The sequence below is a fragment of the Muntiacus reevesi genome, chromosome 2 (assembly GCF_963930625.1).
Source record: "Muntiacus reevesi chromosome 2, mMunRee1.1, whole genome shotgun sequence".
Classification (NCBI taxonomy): Eukaryota; Metazoa; Chordata; class Mammalia; order Artiodactyla; family Cervidae; genus Muntiacus; species Muntiacus reevesi.
In genome coordinates this window covers 258,383,486-258,408,477 of record NC_089250.1, presented here as the reverse complement: position 1 = coordinate 258,408,477, position 24,992 = coordinate 258,383,486, and the positions used below count along the sequence as shown (strand labels likewise).

The window sequence follows — 24,992 nt, the reverse complement described above, 5'->3', positions numbered from 1 at the left end:
GGCTGATGGGCTTCCCTGGCTCAGGATGGGGGTGGGGCAGAGAAACAGGAGGTCCTACCTGCCCCCAGCACCATACAAATGGAAGACCACCTCTCCAAACATTGACAGACTTTATTGTGGGGGGGTTCCCACCTGGGATCCCACCCCCTTAAATAAAAAAGTGCATAGAAAAGAAGGGATTTAGAAACTTTTGTACAATATCTACATCCTGGGCCCCCAGGGCAAGAAGGGGGCGATTGCTGGGTGGGCTGGAGGGGTGGAGGCAGGGCCCTCGCCACCTGCAGGCCCACATCCACCCTGAACATGAGGGTGGGGGTGAGATGCTCTAGGAGGGACGAGGGAGCCCCCAGGCTAGGGGCAAGATGGCAGCGGGGGGTGTGGCAGGCAGCCACTGCTTCAGTTAAGAAAGCGACGGCAGCGCTTGGCGCCACAGTTGCAGGGCAGCTTGTTGCTGGCATCCTCAATGGGGAACTTGTAGTCATAGGTGAGCTCCTCACCACGCAGGATGCGGCGCAGGGCGAAGATGACGATGTGCTTCTGGCCCTCCACATGGATGACTCGAGAGAAGCAATTGGGCTCACACGAGTGGTTGATGAAGCGGGCGGCATTGCCATGCATGGTGGCGTCCACCACATCAAAGTCATCCATGCGGAACATGTAGCACCCAATGCCCTACAGGGACAGGGTGGGGACGTCAGAGGCTCTGTTCCCATGGACCGCCCTGTTTCAGCTGCCTCATTCCCATGGCCTGGCAGAGCCTACCTTCCCATCATAGAACTTCTCCCGCTTGTCAGTCAGCACAGAGCGAATGACAATACCAGAGTACTCAATGACCATCTCGCCAGCATCGATGTTGCGCTTACAGAACAGGCCCCGCCCATGGATGGCAGATCTGCAGGGTAGGATGGGCAAAGGGGAGGTCAGGGGGACCGAACCAAGGCAGCCCCTGACCAGGGCACCTGCCTCTCCACCCAAGGGGCATCCTCCCCACAACCCCGCGAACCTGTAGACACCCACAGCCTCTTTGGATGTCTTCTTGAGGTGGCGAAAGCGCATGGCCATGGGCAGCTCCAGACTGGTGGCACGTCTGGTGGGGGATGGCAGTGTCACACAGGCCGGTACCGAGAAATGACTTCTCTTGCCCCGATTACTCTCTTTTGGGCCCTTCCAGACCACCCCCAGCACCCCGGCCTGCCCCCCATACCTGGTTGACCTGAGCTGCACCTCATCCTCTTCCTCGTCACAGGTGGCTCCCTCAGGGAGCACCCGGTGCTGGGAGGCCAAGAAGTTGAACATGTCGAAGGTGCACTTGCTGCAGGTGGGAGGGAGAAAAGGAGGGAGGTTCGTAGGCATTCTTTCATCTATTCTTTGGCCTGGGCCTGCTGCTGGTGGGGCAGGAAGAATACTGCTACTATTTAAGACACGGCAAAAGGGAAGAGACGGGATTCATTCTTCTGATGTGGTCTCCAGAAACAACTTCTGGAGTAGCCTAGTGTCTTCTCAGACCTCAGTTTCCAATCTGTGCAGACTAAATTTCCACCCTTGAGAACTCCTCTAGGGCTACCCAGACCCAGGCGCCACACCCCAGACCTCTCACCGGAGATAGACCTCAGCGCGGGCTGCCCCATGGGGGTTCAGGGGTGGCTCCTCCTGGCCCTCTCCCTGCTGGTGGTAGCGGAACTTGTAGTGCTGGCAGCGCTGAGCCCCGGGCAGCTGCTCTGCCAGGAAGATGACAGCATCATGGTGGATGCCCAGGAGCCTTGCCCCACTCATTCCTGGGGAGAGTCAACGGTGAAGACACACTGGTCATGTCGGAGGCCCATCCTGTCAACTGGGAGTCATCCTAGCTCCCAGCATCCCTGTGGACCCCCCTCGGTTACCACTGAAGGAGAGATGTCTGAGCCGGGCATGCCCTCGGGCCTCTTGCACCTTCTCAATCAGAGTTCTCCACGCCCCTGGGGAGAGGGCAGGGCCGAGCTGTCAGGATAATGTTCTATCGAACATCTCCCCTCCCTGTCAACGCTATCCCCAACTCACCTTCCAAGCTCTCTGCCTCTACGCTGAACCCATCCTCACTGCTGATCTCAAAACGCAGGTGTGGGCCAGCCCGTTTAGGGGCCTGGTTCTCTTTGTCCTCTGGGGATGGAGGCTCTTCCTCGGAGCTTGAAGCCTCACCTGGTCCCAGGGAGCAGATCAGAGTTGGGGAGGGTCACCCTTCCTTGACTCAAACGTCCCTGGCTCCCCTCTGCCTTCCCTTCCTCCTCGGGTATAAGCACAGTTACTAGATTTAATGGCCTTCCTCTTGCAATATTTGCCCAATGAATCCTACAGAATGGACATTGTTTTTAGTCCCTTTTCCGTAGGACATGTTCACAGTTCACTCAAATTCAGTCTATCACAAATGCCCACCTGCTCCTCATTCTTCTGAATCTCACACAAAATTTAAAATACTGGAGAACTATTTTGCACATGTGTTTTTTTAAGTGGGCTTCCCTGGCGGCTCAGTGGTAAAGAATCTGCCTGCCAAGCAGGAGACGTGTATTTGATCCCTGGGTTGGGATGATTCTCTGGAGAAGGAAACGGCAACCCATTCCAGTATTCTTGTCTGGAAAATCCCATGGACACAGGAGGCTGCTGGAGTACAGTCCATGGGGTCACAAAAGAGGTAAACATGACTTACTGACTAAACAACAATTTTTTAATGTGCACCCCATTTCTGTAAAGATTACCAATATGGTATTATAAAAAGCCCATACTCACAGAATCAAGTATATGTACACTATGAGGGACTTCTCAAGGGCTAAAGAATTTAAAGCTAGAACAGAAAGCCTAGCTAACATAGGTGAGTGGATGTGAAAAAGAGGAGAGTCAAGGACAACTCCAGGTGTGGAGTCTAAACAACTGGAAGGATACAACAGCCACTGACTGAGGCAGTAAAGGTAAGGGAGAAACAAGTTTGTAGTGGAAGTCAAGAACTCAGTTTAGGACACACAGAGTCAGAGATCCCTCTTAGAAAACCTCCCCTTTCAACTTGTGGCAGAGATGGCAGGCGGGCAGCAGGATACAGGAGCCTGGCTAGCGATTTGGGAGCTATCAGAATTAGAGATGGGATTTAGAGCCAGGATAATAGACAAGAGAACTCAGGAATAAGTGGAGATTGAGAAGTCAAGGTCAGGGTCCTGGGACACACCAAAGTTGACAGGCTAGAACAATGAAGCATGACCAAAGGTGAGGAGAGGGCTGGAAGCCAGGAGAGGAAGTGCATCAAGGAGGGAGGGATCCATGCAGCAAATGATGCTACTGGCTCAAGCAGGATGTGAACTGAGGCCCAACCACTGTACCTAGGGTGAGTGGGATGGGGGCAAATGTTTTGAATGGAGCACATTTTAGGAGAGGCAGGACTCACATGGCCATACTTTCTTCCCACATAACTTCTTTGGGTCAACCTGCCCATATGCCCACCCTCTGGTCCTAAGCAAGACCAAACCTAACTCTTGCTGTGTGACCCACATCATCGCCAAGCCTCCAAGTGACCCAGGGTCCTCCTCTGACTTCTTCCGCCTTTCTCCACTCTCACTTCCATTCCGTTCCCTGAACACAGCTACACATATCAGTCTGTAGACAGAGGCCTCACCCAGGCACACTCTCACTGGCTTCTTTCTCACAGTGGTCATTCTGAGCTGAAGTGCACTTGCTAATTACATGTCGGTTTCCTCTAGCAAAATGTGTCTGGTCCCTGTGGGCAGGGCCCTGTCTGTCATGGTCACTACCACCTCCTTATGCCATCTCTGACCCTGTAAGTAGCCTTTCAGCTAAAGTCTCAGTCCACTTCGCTCCACTTCCTTACTCAGCATTTGAGCTCTACATAATGAGAAAATCCACACATTCCAACAGGACTGGAGCCACAAGAAATTCTGAGCCTTGGGCTGCTCAATTACCACCTTACTTGGCTGGAGACCACTCCCTCTCCCCCTGCCCTCCATGATCAGCAGAGCACTGCCCTTCCAGCTTCACTGAGTCCATCAGCCAGAATAGCTCCAAGTGCCCCATCCTGCATCCTGATGTCTCATTATCTCTGCAAGTACAGGCATAACTCGCAGATATTGCGGGTTCAGTTCCAGACCACTGCATTAGGGTAAATACTGAAATAAAGCAAGTCAACAAATCTTTTGGGTTTCCCAGGGCATATAAAAGTTATGTTTACACTACATTGTAGTCTCTTAAATGTGCAACAGCATTATGGCTAAAAAAAAACAATGTACATACCTTAATTATCGCTAAAATATGCTAACCATCATCTGAGCTTTCAGCAAGTTGTAATCTTCTTGCAATAGTAACAGCAAAGATCACTGATCACCATAACAGATAATGAAAAAGTTTAAAGTATTATGAAAAACACCAAAGTGTGACACAGAGACACAAAGTGAGCAAATACTGTTGGAAAAATGACGCTGATAAGACTTGCTCCATGCAGGGTTTCCACAAACCTTCAATTTGTAAAAATGTGATAAAGTGAAGGGCAATAAAACGAGGTATGCCTGTACACCTTCCTCGTGTCCTTCCCTCTGTCTCAGGGGTCTCCAATTCAAACCTGACTGCCACACCTCCTCCCACCTCCTTTTCCATCCAGGAGTCCCATTCAACTTCCTTCTTGCCTTTGCTTTCAGTCCTCACATAAAACCCCTGTAAGTCTGTCTCACCTTTCCCCTACCCAAGACTCTCAGCTGAGCTTTTCGGTGAGGTGCCTGGGCTTTGTTCTGGCTTCCTCGTCACCCACTGTCTTCAGTTTTAGACTCTTGACCCAACGTCTTCCCCACCCTTTGCTACCTGCACAGACAGCACACCTCTCCCAGAGCCCACGTGCATGGTGTCCTCTGCAGCAGGTGGGATGGCCGACTACTGCCTGCCCTGAGCCTCTGGACACCTTTCTCCTCTGACTTCCCTACTGCTCTTGCCCTTCCTCTGGGTCTCAAGTGGGCTGAACCCTTTCTGAATAATCCCCAGAACCCCATCTTTGGCTCTACTAGGTACCTAACCCTCTGACCCTGGCACACGAAGTTCTGAAGCCCTTCCTTGACCTTTAGGGGACACTGGACAGGCATATGTCTGTTTCCGCCACAGACCACAAGCTCCTAAGGGTATCTCTGCAACGCTAGCACCCTGCCTCAGGCTTGTATCCACATTGAGTGTGCAATGTGCAACACCTAGGAAGTGTTTAAAGTGAACCAATTATGTATGCCAGTTACTCAGCTGAGACAAGCATGGGGGAGGGAGGCAGTGAGAGGGAGAGGCTGGTCCCTACCTGAGTAGTGGTGCCACTGGGACTCAAGCAGCAGGTCAGGGGGACCGTCAGGGGCCCGGGGAGGACCACCTTCAGGAAGTGGCAGCAGAGGGGACCGGTCCTGGAGGGGCCTGTGAGAAGAGACCTGTCAGAAGGAGGAAAGGACAGCGGTACCAGAGCCTCCAGGGAAAGGAGGCTGGTCACTCACCTCGGACTTTCCCCTGCAGTGGGCTCCCCAGGATCATCCAGGTCGAGAACTCCACGCACGGTGGGCGTTTTCATCCTCACTCGGCTGAACCTGGGGTAGGGGCACCGTAAGAAGGCTGAGTGCCTTCCCCTGCCCACCTCTCTCCCACTCCACAGCCTGGCCACACTCACTCACCCACTGCCACAAGGCCCTGAACCCTGGGGGGTGTCCTCCAAGGACTCTCCATCTTCCTCCAGCCGGGGAGTCTTGCTTGGTGGAGGCGCTGGTGGAGAACGGCCAGAGAAGGTGGACACCCTTTTGACACGGATGGCCTGGCGGGGCGGGCTGGGGGGCCCACTGCTCAACACCAGCGTCAATGGAGGGGGGGGTGGGGGCGGGGCTTGGCGGACCACCCCTACTACTGGCAACACACCCAGCAGGGGTCCTGGGGGCAGAGTCCAGGAAGTGGGAGTTGTGGGGGGCATGGGAGGGGGCAGAGGCGGTGGCTTCACTGGGGGTGAGACAGGTTCACCCTCCCCTGCCATCTTTACAAACACCTGCCCCAGCTTGTTGACGAGGATGATCTTGGATGCGGCAGGTTTCGGGGGCTCAGGGGCAGGGCCCAGGCTCAATACCCGGACCCCTGGGGGTCCAGGGAGCCAGGCAAACGTCCGGGTGGGGTCAGCTGGGTTAGGGGGCAGGCCCTGAGGGGGTTGGCTGCCATTGGCCAGGGGAGGTGCTGGGGGGAGGGGCTCCTCTCTGGGTCCAGCAACCCCCTCCCCAGGACCCCCTAGGTTCTTCAACACAAAATCCACAATCTCTGACGGCAAGTCCTCAGGAGGTCGGGCCCTGTCCCCTGCAGCCCCGATGACCCCTGCCCGGCCTGCTCCTGGCCCTGAAGGAGGAGTCCCCTGGCCCCGAGGCTGTTGGACTGCCTCGGCCTCGCTGTCGGTGCCATCATCCACTCCGTCCAGCTGTTCAATGCGGGGGGCTCCGGGGAGGGCACCGGGGCCCAGGGCAGGACCAGACACCACAGTCACAGGGAAGTGGACGTAGCGGGGGGTGGGGCTGGCCTCCTCCTCTGAGCTGTCCCCCAGGCCCCCGTGGCTGCTACCCCCGGTCCCCGCAGCCACGATCTCTTCCTGGAAGGGCTCAGTCCCCAGCAGGCTGGCCGCAAAGTCCAGGTCAGCAGCACTCAGTCCTGATACCACCTCCATGTCCTCAAAGTCTGGGCCCAGGTCTTCAGGGGGTGGTGGAGGAGACGGGGCCCGGCTTGGGGGAGCCAGCTCCCCTGAGGTAGGTGTGAGGGCTCTAACGACTGAGGTAGGAGGGGGCACCCTGAGCTGAGGAGAGGTTCTGAGAGGGGGAGAGGCCCGCCGTGAAGGTGGCAGCCTGGAAGCCAGAGGGCTGGGGCGACGGGAGCGTCTTGGGGGAGCTGGGAAGTCCGGGTCTCCCACTGTAGGGATGTGGTGGGTCAGAGAAGATGGACTTCCTGTAGGGGGAAGGGTTGGTGTCAGCCAGGAGTTCCTGCCTCACCCTGCCCCACCCCTCCCCAGGACTTCCAGGTACATACCAGGGGAGGGCAGGGGTCCAAATGACACACCCCCCAAGGGCCTCCGGGATGGTGAGTAGTTGGGCACTTTGATTCGAGCCCCCGAGAAGGAGCGGGGGGCTGGAGGAGGGGCGCTGCTTGGATCCAGCCGAGGTGGGGGGTCCGGGTTCTGAACGGATGGGTGGTGCTCAGGAGCTCTAGGGACAAGGGCATCTGTATCTGGCGGGGGGTCCACATGATCTGGGGGCTCTAGAGTGGCAAGAAAATGGCATCGTGGGTGGCGGGGGCTCCTTGTGAAAGCCTCTGCTCACACACCTTTCATTCTTTTGAGGCACTCACACCTTCTCCGTCTGGCCCCTGACCTGGACACAAGGTGCTGCGTTCGCAGTCATCGCCCAGGTCTCAAACCTCTCTGGCTTCTGCAAAACCTCCCCATACACGTGGCTCAGAGTCCCTTTGTGACTCCCTCACTCATCCTTTGCCATTTCCTCACTTCCTGGATGCCTGCTGCTCTCTCCCAGATTCAGGCCCCACGCAGGGTACTGCCCTCCCTCCAGCACGGCCAGTCCTACCACTTTCTCACTTGTGCTGCACATCCCAGCCACATCAAACGCAACCACCCCATCCTGGCGCTTGTGGCGCCCCATTACCTGGCTCCACCCAATCTGTACAAGCTGATCTCTGCCGCCTCCTCCTAACACTCCCGTGTTTCCAGCCAGGATGGCCGTACCCTCTTTCCCCTCTCTCCATGTTGTGCTCCAACCCAGAACAAACACCCTGCCCACAAGCACAATCCACATCTTTCCCTCCTCCCAGTGGGCTACCAGTCCTTAAGCCCATTCTGTGCTTCCTGCCAACCGGCCCTAAGCGCTAGCATGGAGGGGAGGGTGTCAGTTTGGGAAATGAGGAGATCTAGGGTTGAATCCTGGCTCTGCCACTATGTCCTTTCTGAGATGTACAGAGGAGCTTATCCCTTTCTCAAGGGGTTGTGGGGAGCATAACACAAGCACGGAGCCCCAAGTCAGGTAGCCATAAATGCTCCCTACATATGTCCAGAAGCTGCCAACCTCACGAGCAGTTAGTGCACACCTCTCTCCTCACTTCCTGGCATGAAATTAATCATTACAACAAACAGAACAATGCCAAACATCCTGGGATTTCATTATGGCACAGGAGAACAAGGCTTGGTGGGTAGCTGTTTGTGGAGGGCAGCACTCAGGGAAGAAAATGCGTGAGCCCCAAGGCCGTACCTGAGGAAGGGGCAGGACTGTGCACAATGGTCTGGTTCTCCTCTGCTGCCTCCAGGTGAACTGGCTCTTCCCTTGGCCCCCACGGCCGATATTCCAGGATCCGGCACCGATACCAGCAGCGCCGCCGGGCATCAACTGTGCTCCAGTACAGCCGGGAGCACCTGGCGGGGGTAAGGTTGGTTGGGGGGGGGGTGCGTGTGGGACAAAAGGGTCAGGACAACTTGGGAAACAAGATCCAACCCTGGAGGCCCCCAGCCCCACCAACGCCCCTTGGGTTGCTCACTGGTAGCCAATGGGGAAGAGCCGTCCCTCACAGTCTGAGAGGTCAGAGAGAGTGCCCAAGGAGTCGATCCGGATGGAACCTATGGTATAGGTGGGTGGGAGAGGTCAGGAGAGCGGGCCTAGGCAGGGTCAGGAAGACGAGGGGAGAGAGCAAGCTGCTTACCAATGAGCACATTGATGGCATCAGGTTCAAGCCCCGTCAAGAACTTTCGCTTGAAATTGATGCCCTCAAAGTCCACGTAGACTCGGCGGAGAACATCAAAACCGTCAGGATTCACGATCTCCTGGGAGGTGGGTGGCAAATGGGGTTGCTGGATTGGTGAGGGGGTGAGGGGGATGTGAGGGAAGGCTCGCTCCAGAGACTGGTCAGTCAAGGGGCTTGACTAAATGACTGAGGGCGGAGCGTAAGGGAACAAGGGACACTAAGAGGCAGCTGGGTGAGGCCCAAGGGGCTACAGGCTCCCTGAGAGGAAGAGGAGAGCGCAGTGGGGCACTGGGTCCCCAAGGTGAGGGCCCACCTTGCCATCCAACAGGTCTGTGTGTTTCTGGCAGAACACCTTCTTGTCATCCTGGAAGATGCAGTAGCTGGCCCGGGCGCACATGAAGTGGAAGTTGCTGAGGCAGGAGGAGAGGCAGCAGCCCACCGTAGCACCAGGCTTCAGGCAGAGCTCACAGCGCTACGGGCAGAAGGGGTTGCTAAGCGAGGAAGCCAGGGCCTGACACCCAGCATCGCTGTCCTCAAAGACTCCCTTGGGCCCCTGCCGAGCCTAGCACCTCACAGAACAACGGCGCATTCCCTCCCCACCAGTGGCATCCAGGCCCAGGCGCACATCAAAACAAGGGCAGACTCCTTGAAACAGTTGTAGCAGGAAGAAAAATAACAGGAGCTAAGGCTTCCACATGCTGTTCTAACGTGGAGCCCGTATTACCTCACTGAACCCTCACCTCTGCCCGCTGTGGCAGGTCTCTCTCATCCTATTTCCTGAGGGTGAGCTGGCGGCAACCCACAGGGGAGGGGTTCCCACGCAGCACCTCACCTCACAGGGATGGAGTAAGAGGCAAATGCCACACAAGCTTAGTAACAGGAGACCATCTAACTTTTAGTCTCGCAGGCTTCAGACCCGTATTAAACCAGACAGCACAAATAGGAAAAGACTTGCTTTCGCTGCAGCACTAGAGTCCTGGACAGCCAAAAGAGGCACCGAGGACAAACTGTGGCAGAGACCGCAAAACCAGAGCTGTCTCTACTGGAGTTGGGCCCCACCCCAGCCCCCGAGAACTGCCCCCTCTCCAGGCCCGCGCCCTCACCATCTGCCTCCCTCGAGCCACAGCAGCATGCACGTTCTTGAGGGAGCCGTCATTTTCTTCAAACACTTCGGCTGACCAAATGGCACAGTTGACGTGTGTCCACTCATTCTGCCCAATGTACAGGAGCCGTCCCGCCTCCTGGGGGCAGAGTCGTGGTGTGAGGGGAGGAGTCAGAGACCAGACCCCACAACCTGGGTCTTCATGCAGTAGCCCTCACCTTAGAGTCCGCATCCCCGTATTTCAGGCAGAGCGCACACTGACGGGGGTCCTCCAGATGTGAGAAAGCAGCTGAATCCTTGCCCTGGAAAGCTGGAAGGGGTGTGGGAAGGATGGTCAAAGAATGAGGACCTGGAGCCTGGCCCACCAACCAGGCGATCGAGTTTCTAGCCCCAACTGCCCAGTACCTGTTGAGGGATCCCCTGGAGGCTGCCCTGATTCTGGGGTCTCTGGTTCCTGCTGCCTCCACTGAGCGTAGACGTGGTCCAGGGATGGGGGTAACACAGCATTGGGAAGGACTCCGCTGTGGACAGGCAGGGTCAGCCTCTGACACATCTAACGGAGGGGTGCTGGACTGGGGCCCACCCATGGTATCAACCTGATTACGACATGACCCCCTCTGTCCTCTATGTGGAACTTCTCTCAGACTTCCAAACAAGCCAGACCCTCTTGTGCCTCCTTTGCCACATAAAATATTGTTCTCCATGCCCAGAATACATCTCCTCCACTTCTCAGCTTAGATGTCATTTCTCTGGGAAGTCTCAGGCCTGAGGCTCCTAGGTAGGCACCTCCTCTGGGCTCCCACAGCCCCTGGGCCTCCCCATCAAAGCCCTAGCTGTCTAGGTTATCGGTGCCTGCCCAATCCCCCAAGCACGGCTTGCCCACTGCTGTCCCCAGCAGCACCTTGCGTAATGTACACCCAAAGTCAGAGTTAACCACACGAGTCTCTGCTCGTCTGGAACCACGAGGGACTCTCATCCTGGCCCCACTGCCCTCCAAGACCCTCAGCATGCTCCTTGTCTCTTCTCAGTCCAGCTGGACCCTGGATTCCCAGGTGCCCTTGCCTTTGCCCTCACTCCCTGGTTCCCTCCCTGCTACCCAGCCTTGCTCACTTGGGCAGCCGGGTACTCCGTCGCCAGTACTTGGGGTCGTGGGCGTCGAACCAGCCGAACGCAGACTCTAGCAGCTGGGGAGGGGGTTAACAGAATGAGAACTGTCTTCCCCAGGAGAGGTGGTGAGGGCAGGAACCCACTCTCCTCCCTGCTACCATGCAAGCCAACCTCAGGGCAGCCCCCAAAGAGGTCACCTTCAGTAGGAGCCCCTTGGTCTGGCCTCCAGCCCGGCGCTCCAGCATCTCTCCTTCCTCAGAGTGCCTCATCAGGATGCCCACCACATCCTCCATGAAGCTGTGCTGTAAGGGGGTTTGTCAGGACCTGAGCCCCCACCATAATCCTCTCCCCCAGGCACGCAGCGGCTCCTCAGTGTCCCACTCACCACAGACTTGTAGTGGCCCTCCTCGAAGCGCCGGCTCACAGCGTGCAGATCACAGGGCCCTGGGTGCAGCTGCTGTCCATCCTGCCCACACTGCAAAGAGGGGAAGTCAGCAGGGCTCGTGCTGGGCTGGGCCCCTCCCGTCCAGTCATCCGGGCCCGCAGACCTGGGTGCACAGCAGCAGTGGGCCTGCCACCTTGGAGCTCAGCAGGCCCTGAAGCACCTGGCGCAGGCCCCCCTGCAGGGCCCCACTCAGGGCCTCTCGCCAGCGGGGGTGCGTGGCCCCAGCACACGGCCCACAGGTGTACAGCACCGAGTCTGGCAGCCCTGAAAGGATCTCGTAGTCTTCATCTAGAACAGCCAGGGCAGGAAAGGGAAAAATGGTTTCAGTGACGTGGAAGTTCTCAGACCGCCCCAGGTCACTGAGAATGTTTTGCTGTCCCCTGAGAGCCTGCGGCCAAGGGCAGGACATGGCTGGGGCCACACCCGTCTCCCGTCCACTCACCTGAGAGCCCCTCACACTTGGCGTGCACCCAGTGGTCACACTGTGCACACTGCATCATCTTGCTCTCGTAGTCATTGTCTTCATAGCAGCGTGTGCAGATCGGGCAGTAGTTTCCTGGAACAAGAAGCAGCAAGTCAGAGGGGCTGGTGCCATGAGCTGCCCTCAGCAGCCTGGCATGGAGGCCAGCCGGCCCATGACTGCTGCACGAGCTGCCCTGTCCTGCCCCACCTGGGTCCCCTACCACGCCCCAAAGGCTGGCTAAGGATAAGGTTGCTCTCCTAACTCTGCAGCCCCAAGGCCTCACAATGCAAAGAGCCTTGCTAAACCCGCTGCTTGAGCCAATGAGGAAGCCCATGTCTTCAGATAGCTCAGCAGAGACTTAAGGTTTTAGGAGGTACTTCCAGGACCACCATGAGAGTGGGGTCCAAGCCCTCCACTCCCACTGCCCTCAGAGGGGCCGTGTCCCTCCAAGTACTAGAAGGGCTCCTACAAAAGAGTGCTTTGAATGGAAAGAAAGGCTCCAGAGGTAGAAGAGAGTGGAGAAATACTAGCAAAGAGTATCTCTTCCAACTGCTTGTCTAGGAACCTGGCCCACTCCCCGGTGGCCCCCGGGGCCCCGGTCCCCTGCCAGGTCCCCACCTTTCTCAAAGAGCTGGGTGCACCTGGGGCAGAGGCTGTAATCTCCCGACCACTCGACGTCCCAGTTCTTGCCTGGAGTTGCCCCACAGCTCTTACAGCGCACGCAGGCTGAGCAGATCTGGGGGGGGCAGGGCAATGTTAGGGGGAGAACCAGACACCAGGCTGGAGCAGTGCAAAGTGGGGAGGGGCAAAGAGGAGTGGGCATGAGACAGATGCGAAAGGATGGGTAAGGAGAACAGGTGTGTGGGAGAGGTGAAGAGGAGGATGGAGAGGGAAAGCAGCAGGGCAGGAGAGAGATGAAGTGGGGAGAATGGCAGACTGAGACGGGAAGAGATGAGGCTACAGCAGGGGACTACGGAATCCATGAGCCTGTAAAACCATTACATGCAAATTCTGCACAGAAATCTCGTCTGTGTGAAATTCTTGAAGAGGACATGTGATGTTTATCAAACTCTTAAGAGGACCTCCACCCTCCCACCCCCAAGAGCCCTGGCCTAGAGCAGTTCTGGGGTGGTGGCGGCATTAATTAGCGCTCCACAGCCAGGAGAGGGGGCCTCATCTCTCACCCAGTGGCGCCGTTTGCGTGTGGCCCGGGTTGGGTAGCTGGGCCCCAGACAGGCTGGATGGTAAGCATGGCGGCAGCGCTCACACTCCAGGAGGTGCTATAGGATGTCATAGAAAGACAGCAATGGCAAAACCCACCGGCTCAGAGACACCCCTCTCCTCCATGCTGCCGCTGCCACTGCCACGCCCCTGTGTCCAAACCTTGGATCCCCGGCCTTTGCGCCCACAGACATGGCAAAACTTGCAGCGGCGACAGCACCAAGTGTCATGATGTTGGGGCAGGGGTCGCTCGGCCTCCTCCAGGCAGAATGGGTGGAAAGGGTCACAGCAGACCTGGCAGAACACCAGCTAGGAGTGGGGAGAGTGAACAATGGGCAGAGTGAGGGGCCAGGAGGCCAGGGAGAGTGACCCTGTTGAGAGGGCCCAAAAACCAGGCAGTCAGGGCTAACGGAGACTTGAAGGGGAAGGGATCCAACCTCATGCAGGCCTTTGCTGGCACACAGCAAGCACACCATGGGTGGTCCGCCTGGCACGGAGGTGAGTACGCTTAGGCCACCCATCAGCCACACGTTCTCCAGGTCACAATCCTCCTGAGGGAAGAGAAGATGAAGAATGAGGGAGCAGCCAGGAACACAGCAAGATCCAAACTTAAAGACCAGGGTTCTCATTTGTAACCAACATGTTTCTTCCCACCACCCTAAACCATACCTTAAAATCCACACGAACCCGGTGCACACCATCTGGAGACTTTTGTTTTCCAGTCCAGCCATTGGGAAAAGAGGCAAAAGAGCCAGGACCCAAAGCATCCTAGGGAGGGACAGTGGTGCTCAGAGGGCTGCAGCCCCACCCTTTACCAACTTCTCACTGCCCTCTCTCCAGCCTACGCCAACCTGCCTTTTGCCTAGGTCCTACTTGACCTTCCAGAGAGACATGCCTGCTTCACCCACCCAGGGCCTGTCCTCTGGCATGGACACACTACAGCACTCAGGTGAGCCTGTGACCCTGACTTGTCAGGAAACTCCCTGGGATGGAGCCATGCCTTACACAGGGCTCAGGTTCTTGGTGTGGGGCTATGCTGACCTTGTCCAAGCGCCTTCGGGCCTTGAGCTGCAACACAGGCTGCAGGGTGGGTTTGCGGGGCCGGCTCTGCTCCTCTGGTTCTGGCACTGGCAGCTCTAGGCAGGACACAGGAGTGGTGAGGTTCCCCCTCTTCTCTGCCCCATCCCCCCTCCTCTACCACCCCATGTGACTTCCGGATCCCCAGGCCTTTAATGAGCCCAAGTCCATGAGGATGACTTGAACCTTGTTCAATAACCTACTGAAAACCTCCGGCACCTGTTCTCCCTGCCCACTAAAACCATACCCTTTTCTTCACTAAGTCACTCTCCTGGAGACTGACAGAGCCTTGGGTTGGGGAGTCCTAATAACCCTTCCACACACAGGACTGATAGCGAAAGCAGCAACAATTCATACCATTCTCCCGGGGGGTCCGACGCCGAGGAGCAGGGGGACCCCCAGGCTCTGAGTCATCCGAGTCCTCGAAGATATCATAGGAGGGTCGCTGTTTGACGCAGCGCCGGGCTGACTTGCGCTGCAGTAGGAAGGAGTCCTGCTCCTCGGGCCCTGGGGCGGCCACCACCTCCTCCCGGGGCCCCCCAGCTCCCGCCCCCCGGCGTGGGCCTGGAGGACCAGGGGAGGCCTCAGGAGATTCATCGGAATCCCAGGGCAACAGCGTCTTCACTATCGTCCGGCCTGTGGGAACAGGGGACTTAGTAGGATCTGAGCTCAGCCAGGGAAATGGACACTAGGATGGAGAAAAGCCAGAAAAAAGCGGGGCAGAAGAGAACAAGTACAGGAAATACAAAAGTGCGCAATGGGAGAAACGACAAAGGTGGTGGACTGTAAGGATAAAGCAAAGAGAACAGAGAAAGACATGGTTTCCTCCATACCATGCATCTCAGTAAGACTGTGTAAAGAAATGCTTCTCAAGCCTCGTTACCTTTTTTGGCCAGCCGTTCCATCTTCCGTGCCTCTATCTTGTCACACTTCCGGTATCTGGGGAGGGGAGCAGCACGTCACCAGGGTAGGGGACTGGTGGTCTGGGGGAAGAGAGGAAGCTCTCCACAAGGATGCCAATCCCACTGCTCTGCTGGGGCAGGAGGCCTGGGTGACTGACAACCATGGGTAGGAATTAAGCCTGCACCCCAGCTACTCACACACAGCACTGCTTCTTGGTGTTGGGGCCCCCAAACTTGGGCTTGTCCAGGCAGTTGACACAGGAGCCACAGTCCTGCACACGCAGGCAGCCCCGACAGTGTCCACACCGTGCCATCCGCATCTTCTTGCCGTGATGGGAGGGCAGTGAGCGCCGGGGTGCGTGTGCCAGGGTCCCTCCAGACCCTGCAGGCTCTGAGTCTCCCCCGGGCCCTGCTGACTCCACCTTTCCCGGCTGGGACCGGGATGGGACGCTCTCGGTCTCAGATGCTGATGACGTATCTAGTGCAGTGGAGAGGTGGGTATGGAGCCATGAAGCACAGGAGTTCTACCCCAGTCCCCTGACCTCCCCGAGATCCCATTCAACCGGCCCCACTTTCCCACCATGCTCAGGCTCCAGGTATTCCCAAGTCCGCTCTAAGACCTAGCAGTCCAACCCACTTGCCACCTGGCCCTAAGCACCCTACTCAGCTGCCATTCTCCCAAGTTCTTGATTCCTTCGCTTACCCCCAAATTTGACACAGCTGTCAAAACTTCCCCACAACACACCCGCCCCTACCCTCCGCGTTGAGGTCCTGCCGATCACGGAGAGGGAGAGCGCTGAGGCGGGGGACGTCTTCGGGCACCATGGCCCGGGCCTGACCCAGGGCCACAGCAGCGTGACGGCACACATGTTTGATGCGGGGTCCTTGCACAGGGGACTCGGGGCCCTGGGGGAGGAGAAACCAGGAATACCTGTGGAGAGCTGCCCCTCACACTCCCTCTGCCAGTCTTCCCCAGAGGGCCTTCTCCCCCCTCCATACCGATGGTCTCTCCCTCTTAGTTTCCACTGATTCATCTTCCGACTTGACAGAACCTCTATCTGGGATCTGCTTGACAGTCCCCACAACCTCCTCCATCTGCCCTCCAGGGCTGGGCTGGTGGGGGAATAAATAGGGTCAGAGGCTGGAGAGGGAGGACAAATGGGGCCGGGAAAGGAACCCAAGAAGCTGGGGGACAGGGGAAAGACGGGCTTGAAAGGTTCCCTGCAACACTAGATGATGTCCTGAGAGACAGGAGATAAAGTGACTGCAGAGAATTGAGCCTGAGTGACTGGGTGCAGGGGCCTGGCCAAAGCACCATGCTCACCGGCATCAAAGACGCCACTTTCTGCTGCTGCTGCTGGTCAATCTTGATTAGCTGCACCTTGGCTCTCTTGAGGAGGCTGAACATTTTCTCCTCCACACCAGACAGTGGTAAGGACCCCAGGCCTGCGATCCGGGCCTTTTCCAGTGGTGGCGCCTGCTGTGGCGGCGGCTGCAGCTGTAACTGTGGCTGCAGCAGTGACTGCGGTGGTGGTAGTGCTGGGGGCAGCAGCTGGGTGTGCAAGGCCTGTAGGGGCTGCTGCAGCTGAGCGTGAGGCTGCTGCCCACTGCTTGGAGCTGGAGCCCCAGGGGAGGGCATCTCAGCCTTAATAGGAGTGGCGACCACAGGGGCAAATCGAGGCAAGCTGAGGTGGTTCGTGCGGCCCACTGCCCGCGGCTCAGGCTCAGCTGGAGAGTCATCGGCAGGAGGCGGCTCTGGCTCAGGGGCTTCAGGGGCCCCAAGAGGAGGAGTAGTAAGCACCGATTCGTAGATCTTCAGGTGGGCTTCACTTGGGGTAAACTGAGGGGCCCGAAGGAGCAGGGGCCTCCGGGAAGGAGTGACAGGGGCAGGAAGTGGGGGTGGGGCCGGCGGAGGAGCAGGGGGAGGAGGGGGCAGTTCCCGGGTCAGTGAGGTCCAGCGAAATGTGGGTTCCCTTAGGATGGACCGTCTCTTCTCAGGGAGTGGGACTGGGGTAGATGGAGGAGTTGGGGCACGGGGAGGAGAGGGGGCTGGTGCTGGTTCCTGGGGGGCCAGTGGGGAAGTGGCAATGGGAGGCCGTAGAGTAGGCGAGACCTCCACCTTTGGGGGCTTGGGGGGGTCTTCATCCATAAATCGCCGGGGTGTCTTGATGACACGGGAAGAGCGGGCACTCACCACAGGCATAATAAACTGTCGGATGTTCTTCAGAAAGGTGGTACTTTTGGGGGCCACAGTGGGGCTGTCTTCCAGAGGGCCTCCTGTGGCAGTGCTGGGGACTGGAGTGGGAGGAGAGGTGCCCTCTGGCCCTGCCCGAGCAGCTTCTCGCTCTGCCCGCTGGCTGGGAGTCAGGGGAGGCCGGCCCCTCTTTCGCGAGCATGTAGCTGGGACCACGGGAGGAGGGGACTCTTCCTGCTCCTCGGGGGCATGAGGCGGTGGGGGGGATGGTGGGGGGGGAGGAGACACAGGTGGGGGGGGAGGGCAAAGTGGGGATGGAGGAGATGCTGAGGGGGGTGGCAGGGATGGAGGAGGTGGAGGGGCTGGAGGAGTCAGGGGTGGCGACGGCAGCTTTGCCTCTTCCTTTTCCTCGGCTAGCACCATTGCTTCCTCAGCTACAGCTCTCTCTTCCTCATCTTCCTCTTCTTTCTCCTCCTCTCCCTCCTCCTCCAGCTTCTGCTCCTTCCTCCAGCAGGGGCCCTCTCCTTGCCCAGATCCAGCTTTCTCCTGGGGGGCATCCTGCCAGCTTTCCTCATGCTGATCTTGACCCTGACCTGATTCAAGTCCCAAGGACAACTGTCCCATCTTCATTTTTTTGGCCTTTGAAACAAACTTGATCACGAGGGGGAGCCGGCCTCGGCCTCGGCCCCTGCCTCCACGGCCTCCTCGCCCAGACTGTCCTCCACGCTTGGGGGTCCCAGGTCCTGGGCCGGGCCCCTCCTTGCACTTCCAGCTGCCAGTTCGGTGTTTTACTGGAACAACAGGAGTTGGGGGCTCAGGTTTGGGGATTGTCACAGCTGCTTCTGCCACCACTACTGCTTGTTGCTTCTTCCTGCAGGGGCCTGCTGGCCGTCCTGGGGGCCGTCCCCGACACCGACGGGGGGTGGAGGACTCACATGCCCGGCTCCGGGGGGCTGGGGGTGCCTGGGCCCGCCGGAGAAGTTCAGTCAGTGCCTGCACCATCCGTTCTGTGCCCTCCTCACCCCGTTTCCGCGCAGGAGTCTTTGGGGGTGTAGGAGCCACATCTGCTAGGCGAGGAGGCGGAAGGGGGGTCGTCTTATGCTTGCGGCCCCGACCTCGGGGGGCTCGACCTAAAAGGAGAATAGGTGTGGGGAGATGGGTCAAGCTGGCCCTGCAGACAGAGGAAGACTCCAAGAGTGCAGGGACTCTGACTTGTCTGCTTCCCCCACAACCCAGCCTAGCTGAGGCTTTGACATAGAACACACTTGGTAACTGATGGGAGACTCTAGAGCAGGGCAGAGCTGACACAAAAAACAAGAGTAACATTCCTATAAAGCTACAGAGGTAGAGTTTCCCCATCACTCACCTCGCTGGGATCGGAGCGCAGAGCGCAGGGAACTGGGGGCCACATCTTCATCTGAATGAAAACCCTGAAACTCCTGATTTATGGGACCAAGGGTGGAGGGGAGAAACAGCAGTCAGTGCCAAAGCCCTTGTTTAGCCTGAGACTCAGGTATTGAGGAATATCCCCAGCTTCCCCCTTAACGTATTCCCTATTTACAAATGAACTAAAAAGACTGGAAGGTGAACTGGGAAAATACACAATATCTTCACAGGGATGGAGACAGAATGTATTTTGAAATTGCATCCCCAGTTTCAGACCACACCAACACAAGCCATCAGTGGTCCACTGGCTCAAAGGGAACAGAACAGGGTCTTCCTATGTCAGGCAGTAGCTACTACCCTCATATTCCCTCATCCTCCAACTCAGAAAAAAGTAGAACCTCTGTCTATACCCTCTCAAGCTGTTGTTTCTCTCTGAATGAAAAATGGGAATTGGGGCACCCAAGTGGGGTGTGCATGTATTAAGTAGTTTATCATATTATGACCTGCTGTGAGCCCTCAGGTGCCTACAAACCGTCCTAAGCAATACAACCCACACCTTCGAGCCCTTTCTGAGAGACTGGTGATAAATCCTGAATTGAACTCAGACCTGCTCGAGTGCCCAGTCTCACCTACATCCCATATCTCTTCCACCTCTGCCCCCAAGAGGAAGCCCTCCACCATTCTCCCCTCTCTCCACTTTAGTCCGAAGAAGAATTGGGGCACTGGTGAAATGTGATGTGTCGGAGCTTCTGAAGCCGGGTGGGGCAGCTTGCAGGTCCACAGCCTAGGTCCACAGGCTAGCCTGCGTCCACTCAAGCCACGCTTCTGCTGTCAACCACCACTGGTTGGGGATGCAGTCCCATAGCTTCCTAGCCCAAATCTCTCCAGCCCCGGCTTTGCCAACTACCAAGAAAAATCAGCCCAGGACACTTCAGCAGGACCTGCCTCGAGCCGAAGTGCTCAGCGGCAGCTCAGGCTTCTCTATCCACTTTCAGAGGCCTCTTCCACCGACAGCTCCGCACAGCCTACCTCCTCCCCTGCCTATTTCCAGGGCCCTTTCCCTCCCCAAGAGCCCTAAGGACTCCGCTTCCCCACGCCACCCCTCAGGGCCACCCAGACCCATGGAAGCCCCCTGCCTCCGCCCCGCCCGGCGCTGGGGACGCCTCCTACTGCCTCACCTCATCGTCGGACTCCCCGTCACTGCTCTCCTCCTCCAGCAGGCAGCCCCGGCTCGGGCCCCAGCCCCGGCCCCGACCCCGGCCCCGGCCCCGCTGAATGCGCGGGCCGGCCCACAGGCGGCGGAGCCGGCGCAGGCCCCGGTGGAGTCCCAGCAAACGGAGCAGGGCCGTGTCCTCCCCGGGCTCGGCTCCGCCCGGCCCCGCCGCGCCGCCGCCGCGCCGCAGAGCTACCCGCACTCTTTCGGCCCCGTTGCCCCGTCCGCCGCGGCCCCCGCCCCCGCCGGAGCCCCGCGGCCGGCCAGGGAAGCGGCCCCGCGCGGAGCCAGGCCCGGGGCAACTGCCGCCGCCCGCCGCCGCCGCCATCTTGGCACCGTGAGAGGGGCCGGGGAGGCGGGGGGAGGGGCGGCCCGTACGCAGGGCCGGGGGGAGGGGAGCAGAGGAGGGGCGGGGCGGCTTAGGCTCACGACAACAACCAGCGCCGCCGCGGGGCCGACACGAGCCGGGGGCTGGGCCGGCCGCGCGGGGCACCACGGGAGCGGGAGTCCGAGGCCGGCCGGCTGGTCACCCTTAGACCGCACCTAAAGAGCCTAGACCCCGCGTCGCGGCGGGAGAGGGCGAAGCGCAAGGGCCTCCGGGAAATGTAGTTCGAGCGCCTCGCTCCTTCCGCCGCGAGCTAGGGCCGCGAGAACCGGGACTATGGGAGCCTGACCCGGCCCAGAAAGCCATCTCCTGGGCCGCCGGGAGATGTGGTTCCCGCCCCAGACCCCTCCCATTGTTTTTGTCGAGACCAGCGGCCCGCGTGAACTACCACTCCCAGAGTGCAGCGGGCCTTGGACCCTGGGACGCTCAGGGACACTGGGAGATGAAGTTCGCGACTGCAGGAGGCGTGGGCTGGGTAAGGGGCGGCCGCCTCAGTTTGGAGTTTGACCCGGCAGCCGCTCCGTACGGCGTGGAGGGAAGATTCTGGAGGGGCTGCGGCCTTTTGGCTCTTGTGCTCCGGGAAGGAGTCGGGTGGCTGAAAGCAGACCGTAGCATGAGTTCCTTTCGAGCCCGGGGCTAGACGACCCAGACTCAAACTTGGCGCGCAGTTGCTTGCTGCGGAAGGGACCAGTAACTTGGGTTCTCACAGCCTTTCCACACAGGGCTTGCTGCGAAGTCGGTCTGGACACCCTGTCCTCGCGGCCCGCTGCCTCGAGGGGAAGATCAGAAGCCCCGGGAGACGGAGGAGGTGGCCGCCACGTTGAACCACCAGGGGCCGCTACAGGACTAAGGGCAAGGCGGCCCCCCGCGCGCAGACGAAAATCTGAACTCGACTTTCTGGTCCCGGGAGGAGAGCACAGGAAACTCTTTATTTTGGTGATGAATCGCCAGTCCCCGCACAGTTAACCGTCACTCGTGCAAACTTCACTGCCCTCACCCCACAGGGCCTCTCTGGCCCACGTCCGCGGCCCGAGGCCGTCTGGGAGAGGGCTTCTGGCGCCCTTCCCGCGGCGCTTCTTGGAGCCGAGTTTGCTAGGCTGCCGCAGCCGCGGTGCGGAATCAGAAGCCTAGCCTGCCCACCGGCCCGTCTTTCACCTTTTAATTGTAAGCTTGGCTGAAACCAAAGAAGTTACTGACGCCCCGTCAGGTGGTGGAGGAAGAGGGCCTACTGGGAGAGGTCGAGGTCCTAGACGGCCTCGAGGAGGAGGAGGAGTAGAGGAAGGTGGAGCGAATGGTCCATCCCGGCGGGAGCTGACTGGGCGAGTGGCCGCGCATGTGCGCCTGCATGGAGGCCAGGCTGGGGCAGCCGGCCTGGCACAGAGGGCAGCGGTAGGGTGCGGCCCCGTGCGTCCGCAGGTGCTTGGTCATGGCTGAGAAGTCCCTGGAGCGCTGGGGACAGAGGCTACAGGAAAAGGGCTTCTCTCCTAGGGCAGGTGGAGGGGAAGGCTCATGAAGGAAAGAAGGGAGTGAAGGCTCGCGTAGGGGTAGGTAGGGGCAGCTGGGCAAGGTTGTTGCTCGGGAGCATGGCACTCACAGAGGGCCTTAGGAGCGGGCCCACTGGAGTTTGGAAGGAAGCAGTTTGCACAAGGCAGGGCGCCCATACCTGTGTGGACACGGTAGTGCGTCTCCATCTGATGTTTGAGTGAAAACCTCTTCCCACAGACAGAACAAGAATAGGGCCGAGACCGAGCAGGAGTGGGTGGGGGAGGGTGTTGGTGAGATGGATGGCTTGCGGTGCCGACATGACCCACACAGGTTGCTAGCTCACCTGTGGGAACAAAAGGCAAAGGAGGGCAGGGCTGGGATTCCCAGAGCCGGGCCACTGGAACACTCAGGCTGGGGCCATAGTGGCGCTGAGGCAAAAGCACCTACTCACCTGTGTGCCTCTGATCAGACTCTTCTGTCTCCCCAGGACTGAGCTGTGTGGGGCCCTGGGGGAGGGAACCTGGAGGGAACAGAGTGAAGCAGGCGCCCTGCTCAGGCGGGACTCCTGGAGCTCCAGCCACTCCTAGCCGGGAGACCATGTTACAGGGTGCATGCCAGGCAGTGAGGGGCTTACCTGGGGTGGGGCTGGAGGAGGCCAGCTGGTTCTGGCTCCAAAGGCCTTTGTGGAGGTTCAGGGACAGTGGGATCCTGGGGGTGGGATGGGGAAGAGTTACAGCCTTGGTTACACCTGGGATCCTGCGGATCCCTTTCTAGGGAGGGAGGAGTCATAAGTCCTCTGTGGGGACTGGGCTTTGGCTTGCCTTGTGGTGACAGCTTCTTGTCCTACCTCAACTCAGGAAATGTATAGTAGAGATAAGAGATATGGTACCCTTCCACCCATCGTTGCTGCCTCCTGAGCCACTCCCTCCCAGCCAGAGGTCTTCCATAAGCCCTTCAACTCACCTCTGGTCCCGAGGCCAGACCTCTTGCCAGGCTCCAGTCATAGGGATGCTATGGGAAAAGGGAGTGCCATATCTCGGTGGCAACAGAAGGATGCTCCACAGGGCAGGCTGGCCCTCCCCCAGCCAAGGGGCCTCAGCCCACCAAGGCCTGGGGGTGATGCCAGTTTGGAAGGAACCTGCTGGGGGAAGGGGGCCAGGGAACTCCTGCAGACTTTCCTCAGAGCCCCCTGCACTGTCCCTCAACCACATGATTACTTCTTGCTTCCCACCTACTCTGCCATGGCCAACAAGGGCTTGGTGGAGTTTCTCTTTTGGTCTCATCTGCTCCTCTTGACCCTCCAGAGTTGCCTCTGCTATCTCAGGGCTCTCTCTTGGTGGCCTGTGCCTGTGCAACGTCTCCTGCTCTTTCCCACCAGCCCTAACAAACTTCTCTGGTCTCTGCTTCTCCCCAGAGTCTCCCACGCTTCTCATCGAGTCCCCTGTGGGTTTCTCTAGCTCCTCCTGTTGTCTCTTCAGTCCTGGACCCAGCTCTTCTCTGGCCATGTCCCTTCGAGCCCTAATGCATGCCTCTTCCAGGGACTGTACCCCCAGTGCTCTGGCTGCCTCCTCAAGGGGCCCCAGTTCCCTAGGATGCAGCTCTAGACTCTCCCCATAAACAAAGTGCAGAAGTTGGGCAAAGGTGGAAGGGCTGATGCCTTTCACCACAGCCCAGCGGCCCCTGCGACCCAGTTGCTGGCTCACACCTGCCAGCACCAGGCTGTGCGCAGGGAACTCGTGGCTCCCCACTGTGATCAGGGTATCACATAGTGCCGGCCGGAGCCTGGCTGCTAGCCGTACCAGCCGATCAGAAGCATAGGGACTAGGCAGTCTTGTTGGGGACAGGGGCATTGTGCCTTGCCTGGGTAACAATCTCAGAGGTTCTGAGAGAAAGGCCACAGTGTAGGGTCCATGATGAAAAGGGGAGGGAGGAACCGCATACTCAAGCCTGTGGAGGTGAGGGAAGAAAGAGTGAGTTGCTGGCTTTGAATCAGCTCTCTGTTCTGAATGGAGCAGATAAACTGACCCAAGAGAAAACCTGAGGTTGTTCAGAATCAGCAGGGGTGGAGGTGGTGAGAGAATGGAAATTAGACCAAATTCAGGACTTAAAGAGCAAGGACCTGACATTGAAGAGCTATCTCAAGTAGTGGATAGATGGGTCCTGCCAGTTGGCAATATCTGACTTAAGGGAGAGCAGACCCTGATATTTCTGCTACTCCAAGCTCCTCTGGAGGGAAAGACCCCTGAGTAGGCCCCGGCTCTCATTCCAGACAGGATCACCACAAAACTCAGTCAGCCCTGTAAGTTAGGGATGGAGCCAGACACAGCTTCATGGGAGTTGAGAAAACTAGTGTGTCCTTCTCCTGCAAGCCTGTCATGTGGAGCTGAGGGTCCTGAAAGGAAAAAAGGGCAGCAAGATGGGGTTGTAGCTGCAGAAAGCAGGCCCAAGGCATCAACTGATCATCTCCCTCAGGATGAAACTTCTAGAAACCATCCTCAGAGAAGGAACTGGAAGTGACCAAAAGCTCCCATGCAGTGAGATAAAGAGAGCAGGTTGGAACCCACAGGAGAGAAGGCTCCTCACCCAGGGATGGAGAGATGTCGGAGAAGGCTCTGACCCCGGAGGAAGCAGGCGAAAAGGAAATAGAAATTATGGAGGGAAAGGCTATTTCCTCTCAAGGATAAGGAGACGGTTCAATTTTGTTTTTCATAAGCCAAAATGAAGATTAGAAAGACAGAACCCAACAAGACAGAAGTTTGTCACACATCAAAACCACCACATTGGCTTTTAAGAAGAGAACTGGGAACCCAGATTCAAAGAGACAGACCTAAGTGTCCCAGAGCCCAGCAGGCATATTCCTATGCGTGGGCTCACCCTGAGTACAGACCCCGTAGGAGGGAGGAATTACTACTTGGACACCTCACAGGGAGGGCTACAGGCTGGCAGGAAGTGGACAGAAAGAGGAGTGTAATGGGAGGAAAGTCTCAGTTGGGGAGAAGCAACCACTCACCGGTTGTAGCTTCCTCCTGGACACCGCATGCTCTGAAATGCTGTTGGGGCTCCTGGCCCCCCTACTCTGGAGCTAGCCCCGCCCCTGACCTCACAGTCTTCCATTGGGTGTCCCAAGTATCAGTCTGCCACAGTCCCCCAAGGGGTGTGGTCTTCTACCCCTGGCTGTGCTTCACCCCTCCAGGAGAGACCACTCCTCTCCTTCCAGAACCCAAGCGTTCTGCCTCCTGACCTCCGGTCTTCTTA

General features: G+C 58.2%; 2 protein-coding genes across 2 annotated transcripts; both read right to left on the bottom strand.

The window, feature by feature from the left end:
- Positions 1-107: 107 nt before the first annotated feature.
- KMT2B (lysine methyltransferase 2B) lies at positions 108-20,195 on the bottom strand. Its single transcript, XM_065925786.1, has 37 exons — positions 19,833-20,195; positions 18,635-18,707; positions 16,399-18,398; positions 16,074-16,187; positions 15,830-15,980; positions 15,273-15,552; positions 15,056-15,111; positions 14,530-14,808; positions 14,137-14,231; positions 13,765-13,863; positions 13,533-13,646; positions 13,258-13,404; positions 13,059-13,154; positions 12,493-12,610; positions 11,854-11,967; positions 11,515-11,699; positions 11,352-11,441; positions 11,164-11,268; positions 10,970-11,043; positions 10,265-10,380; positions 10,078-10,169; positions 9,861-9,998; positions 9,071-9,229; positions 8,716-8,836; positions 8,554-8,632; positions 8,271-8,431; positions 7,042-7,269; positions 5,664-6,960; positions 5,490-5,579; positions 5,303-5,412; positions 2,038-2,175; positions 1,881-1,955; positions 1,598-1,775; positions 1,205-1,312; positions 1,004-1,087; positions 763-892; positions 108-672 (listed from the first exon to the last, which is right to left on the bottom strand). The coding sequence occupies exons 1-37, from the start codon at positions 20,193-20,195 to the stop codon at positions 397-399; spliced, it is 8,133 nt and encodes a 2,710-aa protein (XP_065781858.1). The 3' UTR covers positions 108-396.
- Positions 20,196-21,219: 1,024 nt separating this feature from the next.
- Positions 21,220-24,554, bottom strand: ZBTB32 (zinc finger and BTB domain containing 32). Its single transcript, XM_065926005.1, has 5 exons — positions 22,701-24,554; positions 22,372-22,445; positions 22,189-22,257; positions 21,916-22,080; positions 21,220-21,736 (listed from the first exon to the last, which is right to left on the bottom strand). Exons 1-5 carry the CDS (start codon positions 23,861-23,863, stop codon positions 21,456-21,458), a joined length of 1,752 nt encoding a protein of 583 aa, XP_065782077.1. The 5' UTR covers positions 23,864-24,554; the 3' UTR covers positions 21,220-21,455.
- Between the last annotated feature and the right edge of the window lie 438 nt (positions 24,555-24,992).